The 24,294-nt window shown below is 21.8% G+C and overlaps 1 protein-coding gene across 1 annotated transcript in view; it reads right to left on the bottom strand.

Moving 5' to 3' along the window:
• Positions 1–23,718, bottom strand: part of LOC122507733 (EF-hand domain-containing protein D2 homolog) — a 40,287-nt gene extending 16,569 nt beyond the window's left edge. The window contains exons 1-2 of the mRNA XM_043620597.1: positions 23,485–23,718; positions 21,450–22,070 (exon numbers count right to left, since the gene is read on the bottom strand). Coding sequence (XP_043476532.1) covers positions 21,450–21,619 — 170 coding nt within the window. The 5' untranslated portion in view covers positions 21,620–22,070; positions 23,485–23,718. The remainder of the gene's footprint in view (positions 1–21,449; positions 22,071–23,484) is intronic.
• Between the last annotated feature and the right edge of the window lie 576 nt (positions 23,719–24,294).

The raw sequence follows: 24,294 nt of genomic DNA, 5'->3' as shown, positions 1-24,294 counted from the left end.
GCTTCCACGAAAAATAATAAAAAGATGCCAAGAACCCATAAGTTTTAGTCGAATAAGAACCCATTGCTTTGAAATGAATAATTTCCTCACGCACGAAATAACAATAAAAGCAAATTTAAAAACTAAATTTAAAATACAATTTCAAAAACCCATCTCTTCTTTTACACTGATAAGCAATTCGTAGTAATTTCATTTTAAAAAAAGAATACGCACTAATCACATTTGTGGTCCATACTAAAGTGAGTTATGGATTTTTAAAAGCCAAAAAAAAAAAAAAAATTACAGAAATAACCACAGACCTAACAGGACCTGATATTTACTCGAATAATTTGAGGGCCAACGTAAATTATTTGAGAAAAAAAAATTACTGCACTCTAATAACGATGAGAAGAGAAAATACTGAAAATCACCTCCGAAGATGTATTTTTCCAAATTCTTCAATTTTTGATAATCGAAAACAATTTTCATCTACAACCTAATGAACGATTCCTACTAAGCGAATAAGAAATAAACAATAAATAATAAAATAACTTCTCTAATAATGAGAAGAGAAAAAATACTAACAATCACCTCAAAAGATGGAATTTTCCAAATTCATCAATGATAATCGAAAACAATTTTTCTTTACAATCTAATGATTAATTATTAATTTTCCTCTAAACGAATAAAAAATAAACAAGAACTGTTAATTAAAACATTCCTAAACACAAAATGAAAAGAAAAACAAAAAATTGATTGATAAAATAGAATATTGAAATAGTTTCCAAAGCAATAATTAAATTAATTTTCTCCTGTATATAAAATGTATAAATTGTATAGGAGAATAAATAAAGCAGATGAGATACATTGGCAAGTGAACGAGCAATTAAATATAACGGAAAGACGTTTAAAACGTGTTCATTGCGGGGAAAAAAAGAGATGAAGAAAAATCGAGAAATCGACAAAACACGATTCATTTGAGGTTGCATTAATGCCATCAATAGTTGAGATCAATGAATGTTATTTCTTATCCGATCGCCCTTTTCCTGCAAATCGTTATTACTCTTAAGTTTCCTCTCGGTGCTGTATATTCAAAACAACTGGCATCTAATATTACATAACATTGTAATTCATATACACGCGAGGTATGAACCTCCACTTTTCCTATATATGTATATATATTTACATCTTCAATTCATGGGAACATTATCAGAGAAAACTCCAATCTTGCATTTTATCTATTAGCATTCTTCTGAAAATAAAAAAAGATGAGATTAATTTTTCCCAGAAAAATTCGCATGTGCATAAAAAAAATTGTAATTTCGAAAATTTTATTTTTAAAAATTGAAAAATTAGAAAATTTTTCTATTTTCGTATACATATCAATTTTAATTTTCAAATTTCAGACTCAAAATTCATTTATTAACGAATTCGTTAATTATTACTATTATATTATTTTCAAAAACTTTAATTAAAATCCTTCAATACAATTCAATTATTTTCAATACAATTTTAATAAAATTCATCGCAGAAATTCACTTTTAGATGATAGTTGAATTTTCAATAATTTTACTATAGTCTTCTCATCACAAAGTTGAAGTCCACAATCAACGAAAAAAATTTATTTAATGCATTCAAGTATTATTTTTAATTTAATTTTTAATTGTAAAATAATTATTATCAAAATATAAACATCAATCTTTTTTTTCTAAATATTTTTGTGTCAATATTTATGCGTCATTGTTAATTAATTTACTAAGTGAAGAATTTTTTTCGTTGATCAACGTTGTGGACTTCAACTTGGTCTTCTCATCAGAGATAAAACTATTTTCATAAATAATAGAATTCTTCACATTAAAAATTAAACCAAATATTTTGAATATGATTTCAATTGAATTTGTCGCAGGAATTCAATTATTTTTATAAACAATAATATTCTTCAAAGAAATTTAATTATTTAGAACATAATCTTAACAAAATTTCTCGAAAGATTCAATTATTTTTTCAAATAAAAAAATTCTTCGCAAGAATTCAATCAAATTGATGAAAATTGAAATAAAATTTCTCAAAATAATTCAATTATTTTCATAAATAATAAAATTCTTCGATAAAATTTAATTCTTTTAAAAACTATTCATGAAATTATTCCCTAGATTTCAATTATTTTCAAAAATTTTAATGAAATTCTTCGAAAAATGCAATTATTTTTATATAAAATAAAAATATTAACAAGAATTCAGTTTATCGAAAATTAAAAAAAAAATTCTTCGCAAAATTCAATTATTTTTATGTTAAATAAAAATATTTATCAGCCATTTAAAAAAAATCCTTCTCAGGAATTCAATTATTTACAATACAATTTTAATTAAATTCGTCGAAAAAAACTGCAAGAATTCAATTATTTTCAAAATAACGTTTTTTTTAAATTTCTCGAAAGTATTAAATATTTTCCATAAGCAATAAAATTCTTTTAATAATTAAAAATATTTTGAATATAATTTTAATAAAATTTTCCTCTGGAATTTAATTATTTTCATAAATATTAAAATTCTTTTGGTGAATTCAATCATTTTGAAAATAATCTTAATAAAATTTCTTTAAAGAATGCAATTATTTTCAATAATAATAAAATTCTTCGCTGGAATTCAGTCAATTTGAATAAAATTTAAATAAAATTTCTGAAAAGAATTCAATTATTTCCATAAATAATAAAATTCTTCGATAAAATTCAATTCTTTTAAAAACTTTTCTTGAAATTCTTCCCTAGATTGTAATTATTTTTATTTATTTATTCAATTTTTAATGGGTTAAAATTTTATTAAAACTCTTTGCAAAAATTCAATTATTTTTATAGTAAATAAAAATATTATTAGGAATTCAATTATTCAGAAATTTTAAGAATAATTCTTCGCAGAAATTCAATTATTTTCAATACAATTTTAATCAAATTTGTCGAAAAAAATTGCAAGAATTCAATTATCTTCAGTAATAATAAAATTCTTCGCTGGAATTTAATTATTTGCATAGAATTGGAATAAAATTTCTCAAAAGAATTCAATTCTTTCCACAAATATAAACATTTTTTTCAGGAATTCAATTATTTTCATAAATAATAAAATTCTGCAGAATTTCTTGAAAAAATTTAATTATTTTCAAAAATTACCATAAGATTCTTCAAATAATTAGATGAAAAATGATATCAAATTTCTAAAATTTAATTGTTTTAATTCAACATAGAAAAAGACATGAAAATAAATAAAATCTAGTGATTTTTAGACAGTAAATTTAAAAAAAAACCTTATTTTGCAGTAATAAAATTTACATTTTCTACAAAAATTCATAAGAACTATTTGTATACTTTAGAATGTTTACTTTATTATACAATTTAAATTATGATTTTTCATTTGAAATAATTTCGTTTTATTAATTTTTGTTATTATTCAATCTTCAGAACATTAAATTAGAATTTTATTAATCAAGAATTCAAAATATTTAAGAAAAAAAATTATCAAAAAAAAGTGGGATACAAAAAAGCAAACAAAAACAACTTCAAAAAGCGAACGGACTACCGAAATACATCGATATTAATATAGATTTAGTGAATTGTAAATAAGTTTCACTTTTATTTTTAACAAATATATTTATTTTAAATTTTTAGTCAAGACCATCAAAAATTCTCTTTAAAGAAAAAAAAAAATAATTTTTTTGTATGCTCCTCAACACATTATTGATTAATCTGTTCTTCAAGTGTGCCTGCCTCATGCAGAAATACTAAAATAGAAGCAAATGTGAAGTAAAAAAGCACTGCAGTGAGTTAAACTGAATTCTGGAAAAGATTGAATAAAGTTGAACCTACAGCAAGATTCCTCGTATGGGGGATTCTTGGTGGGTGTTGTTGATACAATCTGTTTCTATTTTAAAGACAACTATCAGTGTTTCATTCTCGTAAACATTTTCCTTACATTCTCGTAATTTTCAAATTTATACTAAAGCATCGCATAAATAAAACACAAACCGGAATGTTGAATTTCTTTATCGAAAATAAATTTCCCTGCACAAAAAACGGAGAGACCAGTTTTGAAAAGAAGAAACTATACAGAGAAGTCTTAAATTAAATTTTTAAATTAATTATCTTCTTCTTTTTTCAAAGCAGAAATTTTATATAGTAAAGAAAAAAAAATTTCGAATTTACAAGAAAAAATGATTTGCAAAAATCAATTCATGACAATTTAGACAAAAAAAGTGTTCGTCAAAAATTATTTTTCTAGAAGAAGAAATTTATTTCCTATCGCACATAATAAATTTAGAGAAAGAAAATTATTTAACTTTAATGACACAAACATTTCGATAAAATCGTTTCTTTCTATTCAGAAAAAAATTGTTAACACCTCAATTAATTTGAATTTCGTGACCCCCTCATCTACATAAAGACTCTCAATGGATAATCGCATTCAACTTTTAAATTTACGAAATTGGATTTGTGAGAAAATAGATACACAAAGAGCTGATCTTCAACTTGAATAGTGAATGACACGTGCTTCATTACAATTGGAAAGTAAATGGTAATAAACAGTCCATCCGTTAGGGTCCTTTGTCAAGTTTATACACTTGATATGAATCAAAAGACTTTTCCCAACAATGATTCATTCACTGTGTTAATTTATATTAATTTTACTGCTAGAAAATAATAATTGCTCACTTGTACAATCTACTTTAAAGTCTATATATTTATGAGTGTTTCAGAAAATTACTTCTCAGCTTTTTTCTTTTTATTAAAACAAAAAAAAACAAGAGCAAATTTAAATGATAATAATTTTCTTTTACAGAAAAAATTTCAAAAGAAACTTCTGTAAATAATTGAAAATTATTTCTCAGCTAATTCTTTTTATTGAAAATAAGAGCAAATTTAATTTAGAAATGAAATAATTTATGGCAAAGAAATTATTTATAATTGCTTACAGAAATTTCTTTCTAAATTTTTCTGTTTAAAAAATAATAATTTTAATTTAAATTTGCTCGTTTTGTTTTTTAATAAAAAGAAAAGCTGAGAAATAATTTTCTCAGAAATTTCTTTAAAATTTTTTTTCTAAAAAAATATCAATTATTAAAATTATAGAAAAATTCGGATAGAAATTTCTGTAAATAATTGAATTATTTTTCAGCTTTTCTTTTTATTCAAAAACAAGTCGAGCAAACTCAATTTTAATTAAATTATTTATAATTATTTACAGAAATTTCTTTCCAAATTTTTTGGTTCAAAAATAATTATTTAATTTAAATTTGCTCGTTTTTTATAAAAAGAAAGCTAAAAAATAATTTATAACTATTTACAGATTATTATTCTTTTCAAATTTTTCTGAAAATAAATTTCAATTATTAATGTTACAGAAAAATTTGGAAAGAAATTTCTAAAAAACAAGAGCAAATTTAATTTAATTTTGTTATTTATATTTATTTATATATCTAAATTAAAAATAAATAAAAAATTAAACGATTATTTTCTTTTACAGAAAAATTTAAAAAGAAATCTCTGTGAATAATTGAAGGGCTACATAAAATAAGGGGACGAACGCGAGGCTTGGAAGGGATACTACCAGTCGGGTAGCAGTGACAAGCCTTGAGCCGCTCGCTGCTACCTGACTGATATTATCCCTTTCAACCACGCGTTCGTCCCCTTATTTTATGTAGCCCTTCAATTGTAAATTATTTCTTAGCTTTATACAAATCAAAAAACGAGCAAACTTAAATTAAATAATTTTTTTAACATAAAAATTTGAAAGGTAATTTCTCTAAATAATTATAAATTATTAACCTTCTTTTCTGTTCATTAATAACTGAGAAAAATTATTTTAAATGATTATGTTTTTCAACAGAAAAATTTAGAAAGAAATTTTTGTAAAAAAGAAAAAATTAAAATGGTGCATGAATTTTTCTATTAATAAAACAGATAAAAATTCAGTCACCTGTACCTATATGAAAAAAATTTGAAATATAAAGGTTGCAATACATGCCTTGTAACCTAGTTATTCTTTTGTCAATACTGATAAAGTGTGTAATAAAATATAACGGTGTAGCATTGCCTTAGAAACGTGCATGGCATGCAAAGATTTAACATTGCACAATCCAATAATTAATATCGTCGAATATAATTATAGTATCTAGATTTCAAAAAATAAACTCAAGTTAAAAATTCGCATAACAAGTTTCGAGTTACAGAGAACATTAAAAAATAATTTATCAATTTTAAATCTATTTTAAATTAATTTTATATCAAACTTATATTAATAATCGTCGATAATTCCTGAAAAGAATTTTATTATTTATAAAAATAATTTAATTCTTGACAAGAATTTTGCAAAATAATTTTATAGGTATAATTTAAAAAAACAGTTTTTAAATAATTGAATCCAAAATTTTTATCAATAGTATTTTTCAAATGGAAATTAATTTTCCAAATTTCAAATTGGAAAACTTGAATGAAAAAAAAATTCGATAAATAACCAAAAATAAAACGAATTTAAAATATATAAAACAATTTTCTTCTCACTTTGACCATAAACTGAAATTACCTCGCCTTATATATTCTGTACATGAAATTTATTTCTTTTTTTCGAAATAAAATTCTGAGGTCAGGAATCATTGAGAAACAAACCAATTCAAATTTTATGGTTCGCACTACTAGAAATAGAATGCCAACAGAATTTCAATGTGAAGTATTCAACGTGTATATAAAAGGTTACAAAGAATGTGCTTGCATTCTTTACTCAAATTTTTCCATTTACATACATAACAAAAAAAAAAAGTCGAAACTCTGAGTATTTCTGTAATATGTAAATTTAAACGGACCAATTATTTCCTAACGGAATCAGAGAACGGATAATTTTCTCGAAAGACAATACACTGCCATTTCCCTGAAAAATATGAAACATTTTTTAGTCAAAAATATTCAAAATTAATCAATCTACACACAAGAAGAGAGAAAGAAACGAGCAAATAGAAAATTAAATTATTCCTAACGAAAAAAAAACTGCTTATTCTAAAAACTTTCTTCTTCACAGAAAAAAATCGATTCTTTTCTGAATTTTAATTATATTAACAAAAGAAAAAAATATCCTTAAAGGATACTTTAACAAACGAGGCAATAAACGAGAGACGCATAAACAGACGATAATTTGAAATTTCATTTTTTTTCGACTCTATAAGTACCGATTTAAGTTCCATAACGCTCATAGTAATAATTTCTTTCCTCATATTCATTATACTGTTGGAAATATTCGGTAATTAAAGTACATTAATGTAAAAAGAAGACAAATATAAAAATTAATTTTCGATAATAAAACCAAACAATTAGCAACATTGAAACTGAAAATTATAAAAGAGAAATTTAGTACTTCTTAAAAAATACAAAAATAAAAAAAAAGCAAAAGCACTAATTTTTTTTCTCAACTACCAGTTGTTAAACCGCAGAGAAAGTGTAAATATAAGTTGTTCTTGCAGGGGAAAATTTGTGGTTTCGTGCGTAAGTTTTAAACAAATGACTTTTAGATCATGTTAATAAATTGTAATATGTTATATTTCAGAATGTTAAATTTAATTTATAAATATTTTGGAATGTTAAATTTAATTTATAAATTAAATCAGAATTTTGACTTTTTTCCTGACCCTAGAGAATATTCTTTGATTCACTCTAAAAATTTTTAGATACTCAAAAAAAATGTTCGATTTAATTTTTCTTACGAATTTCTTTAATTGTAAAATTTATTGGAAAACATCAATAACGCTTCTTTTTTAAATAAATATTTAATCATTATTATTTTTCTGTAGGAATTAAAATTCTTCGAAACATTTAAATTCAAACCTTTTTTAAATTCAACAACTCATAAGAATATTTATTATAAAATATGAAGATATCGATACCGTTTCTTCACGTTTTTATAACAATTAAAAGTAAAATCCATTTGTTAACAATACAATTTTACGAAATTTTGATTATCCGGAAATTCTTTATTTAAATAGATATTAGAAAATAAAAACTTCTAATAATTCAAAAAAAAAAAGATTCAAATAAAATTTTTCAGAAATTAGTTTCACAGAATTTTTATTTAAAAGTATGAAAAATTCAGATTTTCAAAGATTTTAATTTAAAACCTTTTCAAAATTCAATTAGTAGGTAAAAAATAATAAACTTTTTACACGAATACATTCGGACAAATGGTTATTTTATATAAAAAATATATAAAAATTCAATTCAATTTTTCAAAAAATTGAACTTTTCAAAATTCAATTATTTCTAAATATTTTCCCCTAAAGCTTTTAATATTCAATTATTATTTTAAATTTTAACTAAAATTCATTTTGAAATAAATTTTTATTAGAAAATTCTACGAGAATTCAATTATTTAAATAGGTAGAAAAATAAATTATTTATTGAATAATTGGATATTGTTTAAAATTGAATTTTTATGAATTTTATTAACAACTTTGAAAAATAATTAATTTCTTTTAAGGAATTTAGTACAAATTTTACAGAAATTTATTGAATTAACGAATTTTATCACAATTTTTGAAAATAATTGAAAACTTTTGAAGAGTATTATTAAATATTTTAAAAAACAATTGAATTCATGAAATGAATTTTAAATAATAATTTATGAAAATAATTGCATTCATGCGAAGAATTTTATTAAATTTTGTTTAAATTAATGAAAATTTTTGAAAATAATTGATTTCTTGAGAAGAATTTCGCTACCTATATTTATAAAAATAACTTAATACTTGGCGAGAATTTTTCAAAAATTTTGAAAAGAATTTAATTTCTGATAAAAATAATTTAATAATTGATTTTATTACTTTTCAAAAGAATTGAATTCTTATGATGAATTTTGAAATTCGTCAAAATAAATGAATTTTGGAAAAGAATTTTATGAAAATTCCTTAAAATAATTGATTTTATGTAGAAAACTTTGTTGTTTGTCAAGATAATTGAATTCTTTTGCAGAATTATTTAAAAAATTTTGAAAATAATTGATTTTCAGCGACAAATTAAAAGTTACTTATTAAATTAATTGAATTATTGCAACGAATTTTTTTTATTTTAATGAATTTAAAATTGAATTGTTTCGTCGAGTTTTAATAAAATTTTTAAGAATACATAATTGCATTATTCGAGGAATTTATTTAAAATTGTTATAAAAAAAGTTATTTTAAATTCTGCGATGCAAATAATTGAATTCCTAATTAAGAAATTTTATTATTTATGAAAATAATTTAATGTTTTCGAAGAATTGTAATCAAAAATTTTTTGATAAATTTTACGAAAATATAGTAAATATTGAAAATCACTGGATTGCGAAAAACTTTTGAAAATAATTGAAATTTTGCAAAGAATTTTTTTAAAAATTTTTTGAAAATAATTGAATTTTTGATGAAAAGTTTTGCTATTTATAAAGAAAATTAAATTCTTGATGAGATATTCGTTAAAACTTTTGAAAATAATTGAATTTTTATGATGAATATTTTTATTTATGAAAATAATTGAATTTTGCAAAGACGTTTATTAAAATTCCTAAAAATAATTGAATTTCAGTGAAAAATTTGTTTATTTATGAAGATAATTGCGTTAAATCTTTGAAATAATTAAATAATATTCAAAAATTCATTCTTGTCAAAAATATAAAAAAAAATTGAAGGTTTTGTATTAGAATTCGTGTTAACTTCATAATTTATGAGGGAAACAAAAAAAACACCACAATTCAGAATTTTCTTATGAATTCTAATTTTTTCCAGTACTTTTAATAAAAATCCCTGACTCTTCCCTGATTTTCCTGACCAATTCTGCTTTCCCTGACTTTTTCCTGAATTTTCTGATTTCCCTGATCTGTGGCAACCCTGTCAAAGCATTAAATTAGAATTTCATTAGTTTTGTTTTAAAATTCAAAACATTTAAAAAGAAAAATTTATCAAAAACTTCTAATTAGAAATATTTGAAAAATATAAATAAAAAAGGTGTCAAAATTCAAAAAGAAAAAAAAGTGGTAGGTGACAGTCTGTGATTACTGAAATTCAACACTGAGTCAGAAATTCTCTTTTTAGAAATGAAATTCCAGGACATAAATTCTACAATAACGAGTAAATAGAAAAATTTGCCACACTAAATCATTGCAAATTATTTCAAATATTGTTTGATATGGAGATAAAATGCAGAAAATTGGATTCACTTTAAGAGAAATGAATATAAAAAAAAATCATAAATCGAAAGAAGAAAGGGAGCTTGACTGCGTGTGAAGTTGAATGGCTTCGCACAAATAATGTACACTCGCAGAATGTAGTTGCTACTTTTACTAGCGAGAAAATTTGAGATCACGATAGAGAGAAAAGAGAGTAAATGATGTAATAAGTTAATCACACAAAAAAAACAAAGATTGATTAATTACATAAAATTACATTTCTACTTCCAGTTTTTACCTCGCGCGCAGTTATCACATATTCATACATGTTATAAAATATCAAAACTTGCGCGCGTGTATTTTATAACATAGAAAAAAATTTTGCAACAAAAAACTAGTAATAAATAAAATAAAAAAAAAACTGGTAAGAAAAAAATTACCAATTTTTCTTTTTTATATCAAGAAATAATCAATATTATACACTGTTCTTTCTCAGAAATTGAACACCTGGCGTTTCGAGGAGGCGGAAACGAGTACTCCGCGAATAAGCAAAAAGCGGAAGTGGCTTTGCGGTTTTTAACTAAAAACTTTGTTTTTATGGATGTTTAGTGTCACGTTGACAAAGTACAGGAAATGATTGAAAGCCAACAGCACACTTGAAACAATTGTAATGAACAATCGCTCCTATAAATTATAAATGTCTACTTATATATAGTTTTGCGTGGCGTAGGTCGTGGCAAAGAGACGATTTATGTTCGTGACTCACATTAGTGCGTTTACAGGCCGCGTCGTTCAATTATCGTGTTCAGGAAGAGCGAAATTTAGATTTTTTGCTTTTTTCCAAATGAAAATGAAAAAAAAAAAATTGATAAAGAATATTTCTTCCAATTATTAATAATAAAAAGAATAAGAATATGAATAATAATAAAATATGAATATAATAACAATATTACTATTAAGAAGAAAATTGGAAAATCAATTTCAATATTGAAATAATTTTTTCAATATTAACAGAGAAAATAATCGAGTATTAAAAATATAATAACTATTTTGAAAACAACCGAATATGGAAAATATATAATTATTTCGCAAACAATCCAATATTGAAAATATAATTATTTTGAAAGTATAAAATAATTATCGTCAAATAAAAAAAAATTCCTCGCAGATGAAGAAAAGTCGTAAAATCTGTTTATAGAAAATGCGCTCTAATTGTTTCCAACTTTCGTTGAACGTAATTTTCTTTTACTGAATCTGTTATTAAAAATTTTTATTTAACAAAGAATTTTTCATTTCATTTCATTCATTCATTTCAGAAATTTATATCTAAAATTTTCAGGCTTCGCACTCGATAATTAGTACTTAATTTTAAAAAAGCAGAAAGTAAATTTAAGACTAACAAAAAGTAGTAGCTATCAAAAATTAAATTTAACGATTAAAAGAGCTCCTTTCAGACGATTCATAAAAATTTGATTCTGTATTTTTCCTAATTTTCATAAAAAAATATTTACTTTTTTTATCCTGTTAACTATTTTTAATTCTAAATTTTTGTAAACTTAAATTATTTTCTAACTTCTTTTAAAATTCTTCTAAAACACACTATTATTTTTAAAATAATTTTTAAAAAGTATAGAAAAATAGAGTTCTTTAAAATATAAAATTTATTTAAATTAAATTTGACAAAATTTCGAAATAATTAGAAATTTAACATTTATTGCTAAATAGAATATTTATTTTATTCTAAATAACTCCAATGTTTCTAATCTTTTTGAAATTTAACTATTTCTAAAAATTACAACTATAATACTTCTAAAATTCAATCCTTTTATTAGTGACATTTTTAAATAAAAAATTTCAAAACTTTTTAATAATTTTTTAGAAAAATAACAAATTAATAATTTTTTTATATAAAAAATTAAATATTATTTAAATAGAAAAGTAAATAATTTATTAAATAATTGAATATTTCTTAAAATTGAAGTATTATAGAAAATTTATCAAACATTTTTAAAATAATTGAATAATTGAATTGTTTCGAAGAATTTTAATAAAACTTTTAAGAATAATTGCATTTTTCAGGAATATTGAAAATTCTTTAAAAATAATTGAAATTCTGTGATGAGTTTTGTAATTCATAAGAATAATAATTGAATCCTTCAACGAATTTAATTACAATTTTTAAAAATAATTGAATTCTCGTAAAAATTTTTTATTATTATGGAAATAATTGAATTTTTGTAGAAAATTAAAAAAAATTGTTCTTTAAATAATTGAATGTTTGCAAAGAAATTTACAAAAATTTGTTTAAATAATTGAATTCTTTAAAGATATTTCATTAAGATTATTTTCAAAATAATTGAATTCATCTTAAGAATTTTATTATTTATGAAAATAATTTATTTTCTGAGAGAAGAATTTTATTATTTATAAAAATAATTGAATTCCCGTGAAAATTTTTTATTATTATGAAAATAATTGAATTCCTGTGGAAAATTAAAAAAAATTGTTCTTTAAATAATTGAATTGCTGTGAATTTTTTTTTATAATAGTGAAAATAATTGAATGTTTGCAAAGAAATTTACAAAAATTTGTTTAAATAATTGAATTCTTCAAAGATATTTCATTAAGATTATTTTCAAAATAATTGAATTCATCTTAAGAATTTTATTATTTATAAAAATAATTGAATGTTTGAGGAGAATTTTTAAAAAAATTTGTTTAAATAATTGAATTCTTTAAAGAAATTTAATTAAGATTCTTTTTAAAATAATTGAATTTATTTTAAAAATTTTATTACTTATGAAAATAATTTTAATTCATCTTAAGAATTTTATTATTTATTTAAATAATTGAATTCCTTGCGAAAAATTAAAAAAAAATTGTATTTTAAATATTTATTCATTTATTTAAAAAATAAATTATTAAATTTTAATTAAATTATTTTTATTTAAAATAATTGAATTCCTGTGAAAATTTTGTTATTTGTTTACAAAAATTTGTTTAAATAATTTTTTTTTTTTGGTAATTTTATTAAAATAAATTGAAAATGGAAGCAAATCGAAGAAAGTAATAAATTGTACGTTTTAGTAGATGAATGCGAATCCTGCATTATATTTTAATTTTCTCAATAATTTTGTTTTACTTTTTAAATACAAAATGAACTTTTCCTTTGTTTGCATAAAATATTCATTTAACAAAAAAATCATTATCGCTCAAAATTATATAAGTTTTATTTACTCCTCTTTTCTTTCATTTTCCTCTAAATATACAAAGCTTTCTCTCGTTGAAATATTTTTGCATGTACATACAAATTTTCATTTGACCTAAAATTCTAAAAAAAGAAACTGACGATGGGAAGTTTTTTAAATACTCGTGGCGAAACAAAAATTTCCATGCAAAAATATTTTCAAAAAAACTTTATGCAAATTGAAGCTTTTAATAAAAAGAACAGAGGAATTTTTTTTAGTAATAAAAATCAAATTTAAAGTTTATTAAATATTTTGTCATTTAAAATTATTAAAAATTTAGAATTTAATTTTAATATATTAAGAACTAGCAAAAACTGACGCGCGCGAGCGCGCGTGCATTTTTTTTTCAACGTTTTATTTTAAATAATTAAAACTTTATTTTTTCAGCGAATTTGAACCATTATGATGTCACAATTTTTTAGCAAATGCTGTGAACAAATTGTGACGTCATTATGGTTCAAATGCCATTAAAGAAATTATTTCATCTTCTATTAATTAATATATTTTTGCATTTTCTTTTTTTATATAAATAAATTAAAATTTTTATTTATTAATTGAAAATATCTGTTCGCAGTTTATATTTTTTTTTTGTTTAATATTTTAATAATTTTATGTTTTAATATATATATAAATATATTTTTTCTATTAAAATAGCAATTCTTTAAAATGATTATTATTATTTTTAAGGGTATTTTAATTATTATTATGACGTTATAATGTTTTAAATAAATTTAAAAAATGGAAATGCTGGAAAGAATGAAAAATACATTTTTTTTAGAAATATAAAATTATTCAATTAACATCTTCTATCTTTATATCTTCTCTCTATATTAATATCTTCTTCTTCTATCTTCTTTGATTTAGTTGTAATTTACTTTTTTGTTTCCTATCTTCTTTAATAATTTTATGTTTCAATATTTTTAATTTTAGAGGCATTTCACGTCAGAAATATCACGATTTGCAAAGGGTATGCCGATTTTCGCAAAACTTCGTGGGATTATAGTTCTATATAAGAGACTTCTTTCCCCTAAATTTTTTCAAAAAAAATTCAAAATTGTTGAAGATACGCCATTTTGAATTTTAATATTAATTTTATAAAATTTTGAATATCTCGGAATATTGTTTATGGATTTTTATGAAATTTACACATTTTTCAGGTAAAAGTATGTACTTTAAAATGCAAATAAAGTTAATAAAAAAAAATTAATTTTTAAATAAAAAAATTAAAAAAAATTTTTTTAAACAATTTTTTGTTTATTTACTCCTCTCTGAGAAAAATGTTATTAACATATTTGGATTCCTTATGAATTCACCTTTAATTTCATAAAAAAAAATTGATGGAGACTCAACTGGTTCCGGAGATATTGAATTTTTTGTAAAAAAAAGCGTCGCCGCGCCATAGCACCATACTGCACAAGTCGCGTAGTACGTTACCGCAGTCGTGCATTGCTGCTGTAACTATGACTATTTTTTTACAAAAAATTCAATATCTCTGGAACCAGTTGAGTCTCCATCAATTTTTTTTTATGAAATTAAAGGTGAATTCATAAGGAATCCAAATATGTTAATAACATTTTTCTCAGAGAGGAGTAAATAAACAAAAAATTGTTTTAAAAAATTTTTTTTAATTTTTTATTTAAAAATTAATTTTTTTTTTATTAACTTTATTTGCATTTTAAAGTACATACTTTTACCTGAAAAATGTGTAAATTTCATAAAAATCCATAAACAATATTCCGAGATATTCAAAATTTTATAAAATTAATATTAAAATTCAAAATGGCGTATCTTCAACAATTTTGAATTTTTTTTGAAAAAATTTGGGGGAAAGAAGTCTCTTATATAGAACTATAATCCCACAAACTTTTGCGAAAATCGGCATACCCTTTGCAAATCGTGATATTTCTGACGTGAAATGCCTCTTTAATTAAAATTAATATATTGAATTTCATTTAAATTCTTGCAAAAAATTTGAGAATCATTGAATTTCTTCAAAAAATGTCATTATTTATGAAAATAATTAAATTTTCGCTAAAAATCATTAAATCAATTTTGGAAACCCTAATTAAATTTTTCTGAAGAATTATTTTTTATTTTTTGTTTAATAATTGTGTTTCTTTAATAATTTTAATTGGATATTTTTAAAGTAATTTAAATTTATGAACAATTTTTTTCAAGTTTTTAAAACTAATTTTTAAATTTGTAAATTTAGTTGAAACATCTATTGTTTACATTTATCCCTTGTTTACAATTACCCCAAATGGCCCTAATTGTAAATTGATTGTTTTGTTGATTTTTGAATTTTATTTCGGAATAATTCAATTTTTTATTATGTATTTTTCATGATTTGAAGACTTTATATAGTCTTTAAAAGACTTGATAGTATTTAAATAGTTGAAATGAAAGGCGGTGCCTAAAGTATTTTTTTTAAGTTCATTATTTTTTTTTCTTTTTAGAAAATCTATTTTCTATAATATTGTGTTAAAAAAAACGTTAACATTTTATATTTTATTTGAACAGAAGATAACGATAAGTTTAATTCTTGCAAAAGAAAGCACTTATAAGTTAATTCTACACACAAACACACACAGAAATACGTTTATTTTTTACGTAAGTGCCAATAAATTAATTTCAATTTTTTATTTAAAATGAAATAATTTAATTTTGAATTAATTGTATTTTTGATATTTGAATAATTAATTATTATTTTGAACAATTACATTTTTCAATGATTTCAAAATAATTAAATTTTTATTAAAAACAGAATAATTTATTTTTGAATTAATTAAAATTGTTTGATTTATTTTTGAATAATTAATAATTGACTTTTGAATTATTTAAAATTCAAATATTGTAAAAAATTAATAAAATATTTAAAAAAACAATTTATTTTTAACATAATAAAAAAAGTAATTTATTAAAATACTAAATTCAAATAGATTTTGAATTGCAATTATTTTTAAAAATAAATAAATTTTTTGTGTAAAATCATTTTTTTAAAATTAATTAAAATTTGAAACAATTGAATTTTTTTTTTTCATTTTTGAAAAATTAATTATTTCGAACAATTTTTTAAACATAAAAGAACCAGGAGCTATTATCACTCATAATAGCAATCAAAAAAAGCACACACTAAAGGGATCGCTCTTCCCAAAAAATTTAGACTCTAGATCCTGCACTGTATAAGTTAATAATTGAAGATTAATTAAATTTTTGAAAAATTAAATATTAAAAAATTAATTATTTTGAATAATTAATATTATTGAATAGTAATTTACGAAAACGACCAATGTAATAAAATTTAGAACGATATTTTTTATTGATTCAGGAAAATTGAATTTTTTAATTAAAATTAATAATCGTTGAAAATTGAAAATAATACAACTTTTATTGACAATTCGATATTTCAGTTTTTTTAGATTTTAAAAATGCATAAAATTTTCAATAATAATAATAAATCAAAATACAATAAATATTATCAATTATAATTATAAATAAAAAAAAATAATAATAATAATAATAAGATATACGAATAAAATTTGTTTTTAAGTTATTTTGAGATTTTTATTTAACAAAATAAAATGAAATAATATAAATGATTTAATTAAGAAGAAAATTTTAATTAATAATTAGAATTTACCAATCTACAGTTTTTTTTCCACTGAAAACGGTAACCTCTCGCCTGATACCAGATATTTTTCCACGATTTTTCAAACACAATAATTCTTGTCACAATTTAACGTTTTTTAAAAACACCCGCACTACCGCATAACATAACATCGGAAATGTCAAAACATCACGAAAAATATAAACAAACAAAAAAATCATGATAATAATTCGCAAATGATAACTAACAACTAACTTCATACTGCGAACGGACAGAATGAAAAACCACAGACTTTAATAAAGTTAATTAGGAAAAAATTGCTTTAAAATAAAATTTGTTTATTTCAAATATAATTAAAATTTTTAAATTAAGAAAAAATTAAAAATTTCGTTACCGATAAATTTCAATGAAGAAAGAAAAATAAAAAAAACTTGCAGTTCAAAATAAAAACAAGAATCAAGAAATTACGATTAAAAAATCGTTCGACGTAAAAAAGAAAATTACAAGAAACGAAAATCGATATCAATTCAGGCATTTTCTGAAGGCAATTTCGCAAATGGGGCACTGGTGCAATTTTCGTAACTATTTTGGCCTTTTTTAGTGTTTCAAAGCCTAAGGCTCAAAGCTAAAGGGTCACGATCTCGAGAATGTCTCGAGCTTTGTCAGAGGTCCTCCTCTTCTTCTTTTTTTTATTTTTGCTCTCTTCTACCTTCTCCTTAATATTTTTTTTCTCTTTCTTTTTTTTCCACATTTTTCTGGTATACACTATATTTTGAACTCATCGTGGCAGTGTGAGCCTCACAATGCGGGCTATAAGTGGGCGATGTCCAGGTATAAATATAAAGCTAGTAATAATTTTATCTCCATTTATTGCCCAAAAATGTCGAGACAACAATGAACCTTTTTCTAGAGTTATAAAATATGAAATTACATTCAATATTTCTTAGATGCAATTTTTCACTTAGCTCATAAACATCTCTCTTTCAGCTAAATAAAATATTTAAATCCAAAAAGTGAATATAAAGAAGGAATAAATTTTGCAAATGAACAATCGACATTTTACATTTCTTTTTGAGTGACATTTTCCACTTTTAAATATTCAAAATTTCACTATCCGTATTTGTCTTGGACAGTTTCTTCAACTATTATTGGTTCACGGAAATTTTCCAGCTATAAAATCAATTATGTAAACTGTAAAATACTTTGTTTGACAGTGTTCTGTAATGAATTTTGTATTTTAGTCCATTATGGAGTGACTGATGTGCATTATTAGTGACAGAATTCACCTCAGTATTTATGGACCCGAAGGTTCTTGAACTCCGCGACGCCTTGTAAAATGTTCCATCTCCGAAAATAATATTACAACTAGGAGTTTAAAAAAGATATTAATTTTTAATAAGAATTCAATAATTAATGACATTTATCAAGTTCCTTAATTAAATTTCAATATTCTGTTTATGAATAATTTACCGTCTCTATTGTAATTTTCAGAATTAACTTTTTAATTCAGCGAATAAAATCATTCCTATTAGTTTAAAAAATAATTGTATCTGCAATTTTATGACTTTGATTTTAATATTTTACTGTCCAAATTAATTTCAAAAGTAGTTTAAAATTAATTTTAAATTTATATTGAAATTAATTTTACTGTCAAAATTAGTTTGAAATTAATTATAGAATTAGTTTGAACAAGGAAAAATAATTTCCAAGTAAATAAATATTTAATTTACTTTTCTTTTAAATTAAAAAAATATTATTTTTTAAAATATTTATATACAGACAAAATTTTCTGCTCATTTTAATATTCAAAACTGAAGGGAAATAGTTCGAAATTAGGTTCACTGTCAGAATTTCAATATAATAAATACTGAATAGCAAAGAAATATAATTTAAAAAAACCCTTAGTTTTAAGAAAACATTTTTAAAGCAATTATTGACAAAAATAATATTAACATAATATCAGTGTTTTATTTGAGTCCCTAGTTTTGATTTACTTTTTTTATTGTCGGCTATATTTCCTGTCAGTAATTCAGATTTCCGAAAGATATGATAAAAGCCCGGACATAAATAATAAAGATAAGAAAAATCGTAGAATACTTTTATTTGCGCTTGAATTTCTATAATGCAATAGAGCCTAAATAAAGACCGCATTTTACTTTTTATAGTCCTTGAGGTATAATTTCATTTAAGAAATTAGTTTTCGGTTTTCTCTCAAACCTAATTATAATATTGTCTTTTTTTAATTAAATATTTTACGTCTTTCGTGTTTATTAATTAAAAAATTGTCTTCTTTTTATTATTTTACGTCTTTCGTTTTATATTTACTACAGTTTTATTAAACTACTATTATTATATTTTTTATTCCTTTTAAAGAAAACATTTCTCGAATGCACCAATTTATGAATACCTATATTAAATTTTTCTGGAAAATTGAAATTCAATCTTTTAAATTGAAATGAGAGAATCTTCTCTCTCATTCTGAAATCTATTACGAATAAATGGAAGTGACATAGAATAAAAAAGACCTTGAAACATGGAAAGTTATATCTCGATCGAGATTATATGCATGTCGCCATAAACATTAAAGAACGAGTTTCTGGAACCATATATGGCCCGTCTTTGAAAGTCGGGCCAACACTGACTTTTTTTTTATTTATTTATATGCTTTAATAGTTGCAATTTAATAAAGAATACTTTGTAAACAAAGAATCAACCATTCAAGGAAACTATTGCCATTTATCTCAAACTTTCCCTGTCTGTCAAAATTTTCTTCTCTTATTGCATTAAAGGCAAATAAAAAACTATTCCATGTCTTAGACAATTTTCCGGAAAAATTCAATTATTTTAATAAATAGTAAAATTGATCCCAGGAATTCAAATATTTTCAATACATGCAATTCTTGTCAACGATTTAACTATTTTTATAAATAGTACAATTCTTTGAAAGAATTGAATTTTTTTTATAAATGAAAGAATTCTTCTCAAAAATTCAATTATTTTCAATACAATTTTAATAAAATTTCTCGTAAGGATTTATCTATTTTGAAAAACTAATAACATTTTTCTTAAGAATTCAATTACTTTTAAAAGGTTTGGTAAATTGTTTTATAAGATCAAATGTTTAATTAACAGACATGATTATTATAAAGAGTTGAAATTAATTCTTCCTAAAATTCAATTATTTTCAAAATTTTCAATCAAATTTATTAAAAAATGCATTATTTTCATAAAACTTAAAGAAATTCTTTAAAAGAATTTAAGTATTTACGAAAACATTAATAAAATTTTGTAAAAGAATTTAATTTTCTATTAATAATTTTAATAAAATTTAATCGTAGAATTCTTAATTACTATTATTAATAAAATCAATTTAAAAAATTTAAAAATTTTAGAAAGAATTTAATTATTCTCAATATTTTAATACAATTCCTTGAAATATATTTTAATTATTATTAAAATTCTCAGAAGAATTTATTTATTATCTAAAAATCAGAATAAAATTGAATAATCAAATGTTCAATTACAATTATTATCAATCACGATTATATTTTAAAAACTTGAAAGAAATTCTTCATAAAATTCAATTATACTTTCAAACCTTTAAATTAAAATTATTAGAAAAACTATTGTTTCAAAAATACTGAATTATTTTCCAGAATAATACAATTTTTCGAAAGAATTCAATGATTCTTAACATGTACATTAACTTTTAAATTTGTTTTTTTATTTAAATTATTCTCTAAAATTATAAAAGTTTATTTTACGAAAATAAAAGTAGTGCGTAGTATTGTTGAAATTCTATTGTCAAAAATATAAAAGAATTGGGCCAAATGAAATGAAAAATAACTTTTGAAAATATTGTTAAAGTTTCGAGTGCCATGTGAATTTATTTTACGCAAATAAAAGAAATGCGTAATAGTATTAAAATTCTATTGTCAAAACTATAAAAGAATAAGGTCAAATTACATGAAATATAACTTTTGGAAATATTGTTAAAGTTTCGAGTGCCATGTGAATTCATGCTCAGTCACGTCATCTGTCAAACTTTGTTTTCACAAGTTTCCATAAAAGTCAGAAAATTATATTCAATTTGCTTAATTTGAAAATTTTGCAAAAAAAAAAGAATAATTGTCCTTTCTCAAATTAATAGGATTAAAGAATTTCCAATACGAACATTACTGTAAATATATTTATTGTATTTATAAAAAAATTTACTGAGATTGTATATTTTGTAATTGATAATAAATATCAAATATCGATTAAGGAGGAAAACAAGATATATAATAAAATTTGAAAAAGAACATTGAGAGACTATTTTCGTTGCTTTACTTATCAATAAAATTCGTTTTTAAAAATTTCGTAAACTATGCAAAAATAATAATAATTTTGCATATTTGAAAAAAAAAGTAAATTTACTAAAATCTTTAATAGAATTGAAACGAAGCTCACCTGTTGAAGGTTTGTTCGTATTGCTTGATCTCTCGTCTTGTAAGTTCGTGGAATTCGGTATAGACGTTGACGAATTTGTAATGTTTTTTCACCTCTTTGCCATCTTCTAGATCCTCGTTAATCTTTTGGCGCCGATTAAGCAGGTTGCTAAGCTCAGCGTCAGCTGGCATCCTTTTTTCCTTTTTTTTTTGTTTATATAGTTTTCAAGGTCAAGGTCAAATACAAAAAGCGTCACTCCTCCTCCTCCACAAATGAGGACCTTCGAGAGCTCGAGTGTGGTTCCTATCGATTAGATTCCTGATGGCAAGTGCGAAGAATTCAAATAAATATTTTCAACTCCCTTCTATTGAAAATGAATCGATGAAATTTAATTTCAATGAGTGAAACAAGTTTTATATCACTGCTTATAACTTCCTTCAATGTCTAGATGAACTGTCAATCTTGTTTTCTGTTTGAAGGGATGTTTTTCTATAAAAAGAGTCAAACGACTGGAATCCGACGTCTGTACAGTACGGTAAGCGCGCGTGGACTGAATCTCGGCAACTGTCGGTCGACCCGAACAAACTAAGGCTAACAATAATAACCTACCGCGGGATTCGTGCTTTCATTCCAAACTATTTCCTGAAAATTACAAATGTTTTTAATACACTATTTACAAAAGGAGATTTAATTTAAAAAATTTGTTTTCATTTTATTTTTACTAAATCAAATTGATTTCTTTTATAATTAAATTTTTTAATTGATAATAAATATCTATAATTTTATATAGGTAAATATATTAATAAATATATTAATAAATATTTATTTAAATATATTAATAATAATTAATAAATAAAACTGTATTTAAATATTTTGTTTTTGTGAACAATGTTATTATTCTAATTGATAATAAAAATATGAATCAAAACAAAATTAATTTGAATTATTTATGTGTACATTGGTGACTCATAGTGCAAGTTCATTCTGATAACGTTTCGTACCCTACAATAATTTACATACGAAGAAGTATAATACCGAACCCTTTTGGCTTTGTCTGACAGTAATTGATAAAGGATGAATCATTATTAGCTGGACAGCCAACACTTTGATATTCAAAACTAAAATAGTATTTTAAATTTCGCATTTTAATATTTCAGAAAATAAAAATATTTATTCAACTCATTTATTTCAATTATTTTTTCAAAAATGTATAAATTAAATTAAATAATTTAAAAATTAAGTAAAATCAAAGTAAATAAACTTTGATAGTCAAAACTTTGAATTTATTATTTTCTATTTCAAAACTATATTTTAAAAACTTTAAAATCTTTACATTTTAATATTTCAAAAATTAAAAATATTTATTCAACTCATTTGTTTTGATTACCTATTGTTTAAAAAATGTACAAATTAAATAAAATAATTCAAATATTTTGGAAAATAAAAATATTTATTCAACTCATTTGTTTTAATTATTTTTTAGAAAATGTATAAATTAAATAAAATAATTTAAAAATTAAGTAAAGTCAAACTTTGAATTTATTATTTTTTATTTCAAAACTTCATTTTACAAACTTTGAAATTTTTACATTTTAATATTTCAAAAATTAAAAATATTTATTCAACTCATTTGTTATGATTATTTTTTTAAAAGTGTACAAATTAAATAAAATAATTCAAATTCAAATATTATTATATCATTTAACTTTAGCTTTTTAATATTTTAAAAATTAAAAACATTTATTCAATTTATTTGTTAATATTTTCTTAAAAATGCGCAAATTATTTAAATTATTTAACATTTAAATAAAATATACCTAAATGTTAAATAAATTCCATTTTGATACAAAATCGGTGGCAAATATTATTCTTAATGGCTAAAAATTCCAGAAAATTAATAAATAATCTAAATTAATAGTAATAAAATGAATAAAATTAATTAACGTGCGTTATTTCAGTTATTGTGCAAAAAAAGATTCACAAATTGAAGTAAACACTACAATAAAAATATGCATAATTTAAACGATTTAAATATAAACTGTGAAAGTACATTTACCTCTATATGACATCGCCTTTTATATTCTTTAGAATTAATTATTAACATTTTTCCGATTTTTCCTAATCCTTTTGAGCGGATAAGCATTATTTTGAGGTTAGAATTTCAACGGCTTAGCGATCACTTTCCGTCACTTGTGATAATTATTATAAATTACAGAACAAGGGATTAATTTAAAACGAAAAGTTTAATGTTAAATTAAGTTTACTTTTTAGAAAAAAGCACTTTTGTTAATTTTTAAAACACTTTTCTTCTTCATTGTGTTCACTGTTATTATTGTTATTGTTAATCCGCCATTTTGTACTTTATAACCGCAGGGCTGCCAAATTTATTTTTTACATTTTTTACATTGTCAGGTTTTTTCATGTTAAATTTAAAATTGCTGAGAGAAAAAATTAATTATCTCCTTTTAAAAAAAGAAACTCTTTTCTAAAGCTCAAAATTAATTATATAAAGTACAAAAAATACTGATTAATAATTTATAAAATACAAAAGCAAAATATTTTCATGCAAAAAATATTTATAATTAATTTACAAAAACTGGGGAATCACAAAGAACTTGACCTCTTGAACTCTTCTCAGTGCGTGCAATATAGCACGAATTTTAAAAAAATTGATTAAAGAAAATTCAATTTCTCTTATAATATGGAAATTTATAATAAATTAATTATTATATTATAAATAAATATATTATTATACATAAATTTTTAGTTATTCTTTTATTCATAATTAAAAATTAAAATAAAATCAAGAAAGGAGCAAAAAGCATTTATTTTTTTTTAAGGCATAATTATTAGTAAAATAATATTT

The sequence above is a fragment of the Leptopilina heterotoma genome, unplaced genomic scaffold, assembly GCF_015476425.1.
Source record: "Leptopilina heterotoma isolate Lh14 unplaced genomic scaffold, ASM1547642v1 Lhet_51, whole genome shotgun sequence".
NCBI classification, from domain to species: domain Eukaryota; kingdom Metazoa; phylum Arthropoda; class Insecta; order Hymenoptera; family Figitidae; genus Leptopilina; species Leptopilina heterotoma.
This window is presented reverse-complemented; position numbering and strand designations above follow the sequence as displayed.